Source organism: Polistes canadensis, unplaced genomic scaffold (assembly GCF_001313835.1).
Source record: "Polistes canadensis isolate GaletaPanama2010 unplaced genomic scaffold, ASM131383v1 scaffold_11, whole genome shotgun sequence".
NCBI classification, from domain to species: Eukaryota; Metazoa; Arthropoda; class Insecta; order Hymenoptera; family Vespidae; genus Polistes; species Polistes canadensis.
Window position 1 is genome coordinate 462,686 of NW_014569558.1, and position 9,035 is coordinate 471,720.

General features: G+C 27.4%; 1 protein-coding gene across 1 annotated transcript in view; it reads right to left on the reverse strand.

Annotated features, from left to right (window-relative positions):
* Positions 1-402: 402 nt before the first annotated feature.
* LOC106793127 (myosin heavy chain 95F) overlaps positions 403-9,035 on the reverse strand; it is an 18,486-nt gene continuing 9,853 nt past the window's right edge. Inside the window, exons 2-19 of the mRNA XM_014759783.1 lie at positions 8,740-8,926; positions 7,787-7,860; positions 7,525-7,654; positions 7,209-7,373; positions 6,681-7,093; positions 5,688-5,947; positions 5,432-5,589; positions 5,186-5,350; positions 5,011-5,088; positions 4,718-4,863; positions 4,353-4,544; positions 3,283-4,266; positions 3,042-3,181; positions 2,772-2,819; positions 2,160-2,280; positions 1,439-1,556; positions 1,049-1,264; positions 403-658 (exon numbers count right to left, since the gene is read on the reverse strand). Of these exons, the coding sequence (XP_014615269.1) occupies positions 507-658; positions 1,049-1,264; positions 1,439-1,556; positions 2,160-2,280; positions 2,772-2,819; positions 3,042-3,181; positions 3,283-4,266; positions 4,353-4,544; positions 4,718-4,863; positions 5,011-5,088; positions 5,186-5,350; positions 5,432-5,589; positions 5,688-5,947; positions 6,681-7,093; positions 7,209-7,373; positions 7,525-7,654; positions 7,787-7,860; positions 8,740-8,920 (3,741 nt within the window). The 5' untranslated portion in view covers positions 8,921-8,926 and the 3' untranslated portion in view covers positions 403-506. The remainder of the gene's footprint in view (positions 659-1,048; positions 1,265-1,438; positions 1,557-2,159; positions 2,281-2,771; positions 2,820-3,041; positions 3,182-3,282; positions 4,267-4,352; positions 4,545-4,717; positions 4,864-5,010; positions 5,089-5,185; positions 5,351-5,431; positions 5,590-5,687; positions 5,948-6,680; positions 7,094-7,208; positions 7,374-7,524; positions 7,655-7,786; positions 7,861-8,739; positions 8,927-9,035) is intronic.

Here is a 9,035-nt window from a genome sequence, read left to right on the forward strand (position 1 = left end):
GTATTACCATCTCTTTCTTTTTTTTTTTCTATATATAATATATTTATATATAATAAAAGTAAACTACGATTAGTGCAATTTGTTTTTGTTGTTGTTGTTCATTGTAATAATGTGTTATGTTAATTATTAAATACTGAAAATGTTTTCACGAATAACTAAATCAAAATGTCTTTTCTGACATATAAACAAATAAGAAAAATAAACTAAATGATTTTATCGTTTTTTTTTTGTTTTTTAATCGGACACTGATTATTATTTATATCGAACACATTGTTCTTCCTGCTTTTTATGTTTAATGGTAAATAATATAATTAATCATCTAATTAATTATATTATTTCAGGCATGATTTTCAATATTATATACAATATTGTAATATGATATTGTCTTTTTCTTTTCTTTTACTCTCTCTCTCTTTTCTTTCTCTTTTTAATATAACGCATATTAATAAAATATTTCGAAGAACGTTAAACATGCGTTAGGCAATATTTTAATAACAATTTTCGGTTCATTTCTTCCGATCGCATGCTAAAATGTAAGGCTTACCACCATGGCGTTCCCATTCACGATTAAATTCGTGTTCTAAAATTTCTGCACCTCGTTTGCGCGTCAAACCAGTCTCCTCGAGGCTTAACTCGCACATTTGCATATCGTCGACACCTACAAATTAAAAAAATACATTAATTAATTAACAAATAAATTAATTCTTTTTTTTTTGTCACGTTGTTACTTGTGTTTAATTTCCTAGAAGACCTTAATTCTTTTGAATCTTTTTAAATTTGTAAAATCTTAAGTTTTTTCTTTACTACAATGATCGTGTGGTTACTAATTTTAAATATATTCTTAATTTTCAAAATGTTTTTCGCGTGATTTCTAATATTAAATAATTGAAAATAGTTTAGACGACTGTATAAAAAAAAAAGAAATATTTTATATATTTTAAAATACTGAAAAAAAAGGAAAATATTAATAATTAATTTTAGAACATTGTTTGACTGAAATTAATAATATTTAAAAAATATATATATATATATATTGTGGAAATTTTACCAGCCAAAAGAAGTATAGGTGGTTTATCCGGATGAAGTTCCATTTGTCTTGCAACATATTGACCATCAAAATGAGCATACCACCAACCCCTCTTACCACCGGAATGAGAATTATCCTGTTGATTAGAAGCAACAGGACGAACAAATGGAATTCGAAAATATCTTTGCGAAGAATCCACTATAGCTTGCTTCATAGGTGTTCGTGGAGTTTTTGCAGCTAAAATTGTTTAACTCGTGACTTTAATTTATTCATTCTTCTTTGTATAAATATATCGAACAATGTAATCAATTTAAGTGTTCGATCGATTAATTCATTATTTAAAATGTTTTTGTTTTAATCATTTAATAAATAATATTTATTTAAATTATAACAATATAGAAATTATTTTACCAGCTTCCATGATGGATTTTGGGGCTCTTTCATTTTCATCCATAGTAGTTTTTCTACGATTTCTTGCTTTCCAAGCATGATAAACCTTCAGTCGACGATGGAACTCATGACGACAAGCCTATTTATACAGATAACTTTCTCGTTTACATATAATGATATATAATTTAGATCAATGATTTTCAAATTTTTTTAAATTACGTTTTTCTTGCCAATGTGTATGCATGTGTATACCATTTAGATGAATATATAAAAAAACTATAATTATAATATAAAAATAAAAATAAAATTAAACATATATATATATACGAGGGTGTTAAAAAGTTTTGTCTTAAGAAAAACAAAATTTTTATACAAAAAAAAAACAACTTTTTCTATGTTAGACTCCAAACTTTTCAACCCATTGTATATAAGAAATTTTGTATTTAATTTGTTTGCTCTCATGATGAAAAAATAAAAATTTTGCCACACGGAGGTACGTGTAGCTTTATTGAGAATCTTTGATAAAGACAATTGATCTAATTGTATTTTTTTATTGCTATTAATATCGATGATAACAATAGATCACAATAAAAAGTTGAAGTAAGAAATCAAGAAAAGTATTTTTAATCTGTAAGATCATCTTATAGATATAGACTATTTCTAAGCTTTTATAATAATGTTTAATTTTGTTGACGTTGTGTAGACAAGAAGAGAAAAAAATATTAAGATAAGTAACACATACCTCTAATAATTCAATATCGCATGAAGTATTAATAGCATCACGTAATTCAGAGTACTTCCATTTTGATAAATCATATTTTTTATTGATCATAGCTGCCTGATGATTGCGAACTTGTTCTGACCTAATATCAAATGAAAAAAATTTGTTAATTAATTTTTATGTTTAATATAATATACGAAAAAAATTAAAAATATTAGAGTTCTACAAAAGTGTTGCAATTAGATCTCGCTATAAAAAGCTGTGCAAATATTAGAAATTTTACATGTTAAATAAATCATGCAATTTATGTTAATGATTCATAGGGTGTTAGTCGTTTTATTTTGTATAAATAAAATTAATAAGATTATACACTTTATCGTGTTATTATATTTTACGTATAAATTATAATTATATTAGTTATAAACAATTTGTTAGAAATTAAAGTAGCCCTTTGAATCATCTTAAATGTGGTGTTTAAATCATGTATATTTATAGTATATTAAAAGAATATAATTAGTGTCTAGTTTTTTGTGGTCAGTAAGAAAGTTTCTAATTTAATGGAAGTGTATTTTGGGAACCATTCTAAACCATTAGCCGTTAATGCGTGCATTACCACGACAAAAGATTTGATACCTTATAAGCCTGTTGTTGTTCGTTGATGGTACTCGTACATCCGAACCACTATACATTATCAAGAATTTAAATATTTAAGAAAAATTTTAAAAATATCTATTAATTTAGTCGCATATAATATTTACAAATATTATAGTTTCTAAAGATTATTGATGGGCCATTCAATAGCCAATTGATTGTTTAATCGCGACAATTTTAAAGAAATTAGAAAAAAAATGAAAAATAATAATTAATTATAGTTATAGAGAAGTAATAAAATCCCAGGCATACTTTCGAACAGGTAGTGGTGAGTCTTCCACTTGTCCATTAGATTCCTGAGCTAATCGTACAGCCAATTCGTGATCTCGTCTTTCTTGTTCTAATAATTCACGATAACGGTTTTCCTCCATAGCCTCCTTTTCTAATTGCGCCTACGTTATTTGTTTTGAAATAATTTGAATTTATGTTAGAATTATTGCAGATCTTATCGAAGATAGTTTTTAATGCTTAGGAATAATAAAAACGTTTATACCTGAATAATTGCAGCAGCTTTCTGGTCTTCCAATTCTTGTAACTTTCTTTGTTCCTCTTCAGCTTTTCTTCTAGCCTCCATTTCTAATTTTTTCTTTCGATTAACTTCGTCCTCTTTTTTCTTACGTTCTTCCTCTTCCTTCATATGCTTTTCAAGTTCCAATTCCTGTTGTATTTTTTTCATTCTTGCTTGTTCCTCCGCTATTTTTTGTTGTTTGACCATATTTTGCATAGACAACATTTGCTTGTTCAATTGATTAACCAAATTCGTATAAAGTGTATCAATTTCCTCAGGTTTAATTTTCGAATCCTCTTTAATACGACGAATAGAATTTTCTAAATCTGTTTGCAATCGTTTTATATCGGCAACACATTTATCACGATTCTTTAATTGTTTCGATATATCTTGAATTTCTATTAATTGAGTTTGAAGAAACTTTATCTTAACCAAACCCTTTATCCGTGGCCTATGTTGTTTCTTTGCGATGTACATTCTCGCTGTTTTTTGAAGAATCAATAAATGATGCCTACGATAAATAATCTTGTTTTTTAATTTGATCACGGATAAAGCACAGAATTGCATTTTATTCCATCTCGATCTGAGAAGCCATTTTTTTACGTTGGCTACTAACTTTCTCAAATTTTCTGGATCTGATTTCATAATTTTATCAAATTCAGCGAATTTACCGGGTTTGAAGAAAACGCGCGTTATGCCAAATTTGAAATCTTTCTTGTTCAATTTCAAACTGTGAAGCAACGCTTCGCAAAAGAATCTTGGCTCTAATTTAGCCAATTCTGGAGGAAGATAAGATTTGTACATATTATACAATTCTTGAAAAGGAACCCTACTGGGATAACCATGTTCCATTAATTCCAATACAGACGTCATTCCCGAACAACGCAGTTGACCTAAAATGCTGTTACCATCAAATTGATGTGCAACCATATCATTGTTTGGTTTTATGCATCGAATAAAATTTGTGCCCTATAATAAGATTATCCTAATGAAACGAGCAAACATAACAAAACACAAGTCTCTTATTATCATTATAAAATATCCATAAATCTTACGTTACTCTTTAATTTACCCATGAGTTCACCCAATTGCGTTTTAAATTTACTACCAACACTAATGAACGTTAATTTTCCTTTTTGAGAAGAATTATTGGCAAATTGTGTTCGAAGAAATTTATTACTGCTTTCTTGTATCAATGCTTCCAAGGAAGCATGTAAAGCATCGTTGTTCTTCTCGATAAATTGATTCTGCAAAAAAATAATATCGTTGAGCGGGAGAAATTATTAATTCTCATATCATAATATTAAATTAAAAAGTAATTGCACTGTTTTTTTCAAAATACTCATACGTAAATAGTTTTAAGTACAGTTTTATATAATCGATAATTAATATAATATATAAAAATTTATGAATAATTTACCGTTTGATAGCAAACACCACCAGCATAATGACGAATGACAAATCCTTCGTCATCTCTTAATTCCCTGTGCGCCTTTAAGCGAGAAGTTCGTGGTAAAGTAATACGAAAATGTCCGTTCCAAGCACGATGTACTTCACTGGTAAAATGTGCAAAACTATGAGTTGGTAATTTAGATTCTTCATCTAACAGACTGAAGATACCATTGGCTTTGGATTCAATTAAATCTAGAAAATATTTAAAAATATACATAAAATACATATTTAAAAAAAAAAAAAAAAAAAAAAAATTAAAATGTGCAAAACTATGAGTTGGTAATTTAGATTCTTCATCTAACAGACTGAAGATACCATTGGCTTTGGATTCAATTAAATCTAGAAAATATTTAAAAATATACATAAAATACATATTTAAAAAAAAAAAAAAAAAAAAACAATGAAAATGTCAATGATTATATAAATCAAATTTTACCTATGCAATCCTGATTATCTACATAAGAAATTTTAGGAACATTCAAAGATTCTCTTGCGTAGAGATCCTGTTCATACTTCAAAATTCGTTCGTTAAAAAATTGTTGCAACTTCTCGTTACAATAATTAATACAGAATTGTTCGAAACTGTTAACTTTGAAGTATTCTGTAAATAAGAACAACTCGATTAAAATACAGTTTATTTTTGTTTATTACGTTATTGTATCGTATTGTAATATTGTATTACCAAATCCTGCTATATCCAAAACACCAATGTAATAACTTGATGCCTTGAAAGGAATACTTTTGTTGATTCTAGCCACAATATGATCAAATAGTTTGCTATAAATAGCTTTTGCTAAAGCATCTCTAGCATTATTAGCTTCATAAACCTTAAGAGGCACCCTACAATGTTTAACACATCAATATATTTATATTATTTTTGATCTAACCATTGTGTAGACGTTTACATTAGATAAAAATTGCACTTTTAATTAACTCACATAATTACGGTTCCTTTGATACCACCTCGACTAGTTTGCATGACTTTTGATACTAATGCTTGTCTAAGTTCTTCAGGATCAACTCCCAATAATTTAGCAGTCATCAGAATAGCTTTCTCAGAAGTTGGACTTATTCTTGAACCACCTTTTGTATCTTCTGGATTATCCTCAAAAGTTATATTACCAAGATGAAGAACTCCTGCTACCATCGTATAAATTTCCATTCGTTCGGAATCCGTCAATCCGAGACGAGTTAATGCCTAAATTATTCGATTATTAGAAACAATTATTGTGACATCAAATTGAATATGTAAATATCGAAATTAAACGAAATACTGCTTCACGTTTTAATTCTAATATCCTTCGTACTTAATCTCTTTGACTACAATTTCAAAAAACAACGATTTTGGAAGAAATTTACGTAAGCAAGCATCGAAATCAAACTCTTCATACGTTAACAAAAAAAGGATTAAATTTTGTTTATCTAAGCAATATTTTGTTTCTTACTTATAATAAATTTCTAATTAATGACAAAAGAATAAAATGTGCGGTTTATTTTAAAAATTGCTGATGCATATTATACGATGAATGACAGAAACAATAAGTTCAATTACCGTTGCTCTTTCCTGGAAGAAGGAAATATCAGCGTTGACAATACAAAAGGAAATAATAATTAAAAAGTAATAAGAGAAATAGATACAAAAAATGTTGACTCTCAAAATTATGTATCATACCTTTTTATTAGATCCTTTTGGTATTGCTGAGAAATTGAGAACAAAAATAAAATGTTCAAAATGTTCATATTAAAATACATTTTGTAATATTAATGTAATAATTATTGAAAATAGAGAAACAATGAAAATAATTCTCAATTTCTCAGCATATAAAATTCAAAAATTTAAATTCTTGTTAATAAATAAGACAGGTATATAAAATAATGAAAATACGATAAAAATTGTTAAATAAAATATGAAGATTTTAAGATTGGATTACCTGATCCATTGCATTGAATCCTTCAACATCATCTAAATAAGGATCACTGAGGCTTCCTTTTTTCATCTGTTCAGGACTTTTTTGCGCATCGTTTAATTTCTTTTCAGATTCCTGGCTACAAAAGTATTGCGTGCAACCATTTTTTAGATAATAGAAATCATCAGGTTTAGTGATTCCTAATTTCGAACGTAACTCAGGCGGAGCCCCGGCACACATCATGTAAAAAACGTGATAATTTCTTTCGTCTGGACTTTGCAAACAGACTCTTGATTTTTCTAACAAGTAGTGAGATATATAACCACCGACCACTTGACATTTCGCATCGAAATGTACTTCCATGAATTTACCGAATCGCGAACTGTTGTTATTTCTCTTCGTTTTTGCATTTCCAAAAGCTTCTAACACCGGATTGGCTAAAAAAAAAAGAAAAATATTAATATTCGTTAAAAAATATAATTTTGTTTGAAGATCAATAATTTTCTCATTCGAATGATTTGTTGATTTGTTAATTAATATTTAAATATTTACCATCAAGAATTTTTTGTTCGATCGGTCCAGCTGTAGATCCCCAGAGATCGCAAAGATATCTAAGAAGATATTTTGTTGATTCAGTTTTACCAGCACCAGATTCTCCCGAAACAATAATACTTTGCGATTGTTTCAATACTTTCATATCCCTGAAGGCTTTGTCAGCTATACGTGCAAACGATTAAATAAATAAAATCAATTTTAATAATATTTTCATTTCAATTTATTCTTTATATCTTAATTATTATAGTTATTTCCATTTTTTAGTCAAATATAAACATTGACATTCAATATTATAACTACTACTAAGAATTACCAATTGCAAAAACGTGCGGTGGTGTCTCGCCTAAAGATTTTCCTTTGTAATCTTTGATAGTTTTCGGTGAATAAAGATTTCTAACTTCGCAATAAGGATTAACAGCTATCAAAATATTAGCTACATATGTCTGGAATAACAATTATTTCATTATTATTTATACATTGAAAAAATATTATTGAAATTTTTGTAACTAAAGAAACTCATTTCCAGCATGAACAAACAAATAATTAATTAGCTCACATTTGTTCAGTATACTTACGTATATGCTGTCCTTGAAATAACGAGTACGTATGTTGTTTAACAAAGTGGCCTCGTTAAGGTACATCAATGCACCTAAAATTAAGAAAAATAATAACAAATTATTTGGTGAAAGTGGATTTCAAAAATAGCGAAAGTTTCCTTTGTGTGAATCGAGCGTAACGTTGCGCTTTTAATGAATTTTGATCAATGATAAACTTAACAAAGAGATTGTATACCTTCTAAGGTACTTACATTTATTTCTATTCTATTAGATACTCGTTGAATTATTCAAATGTTTTATTTTCACACCTTATATACTAGATTTGTGGGAAATAATGTGTTTAATGTACAAATTAATTGTTAATTGTATATCACAATTGTACATAAAATTATGTATAAAATACTTTTGTATAAAAAGTTATTATGCTATATAACAAATGTAAAAAAAATATCAAAGATAATAATTGTATTAAATTATCTTATAAGTGATAAGAAAACAATGAAATAAGGGGCAAATTTATACAAGGTTTTTATGGGCTGCGGCCCAAAGCTTCTTTCAATCAAAGGAGCCCCTTTACGGTAAAAAAATAAAAACAATTTAAATAAAAACATTTAAGAAAAAATAAATTATACAAAATAACGAATAAATCATCATACAATCGAACTAAACTTGAGTTAATTTGAGTGTATCAAGTAAGTTCCTAAACAATATTAACCCAGGGTGTCCAAAATTAACTATCCTCCTCTGAATCAAGTTCTGTTTTTATTTATCGTTTAGAATAATTAATATGTTTTTGATTAGTAATTTATTTTTAAAGTATAATATATCAAAAGCACAATAATATTGTTTATAAATTACAATTAATTTTAATATTCAAAAGTGTTTTTTGAATATTATTGAAAAGAAAATAATATTTTTCACAAGTGAATAAACAAAGTTCGATGTTATCTTTAATCTTTAATTAATCTTACAATTATCTTCCACATCTTTGGTGTATTCTCCAGCAGGATAGACCTCGTCGAGAGGACAAGTGCGTTGTGGATATTTTTTATCGAGTGGCACAATCAATGCATCACCATCAACCATGTCCATGAACTTTCCAATGATGAAACCTTCCTGTGGGTCGCGAACCCATACCTGCTGGTTCTCCATTTTTTTCTAATTAAACAAAAAAAATATATATATAGGCATATTATTAAAATATTGTATTAAAGAAGAATAAAAATTAATAACACTAATAAGTAATATTATAAATAATATAAATTAT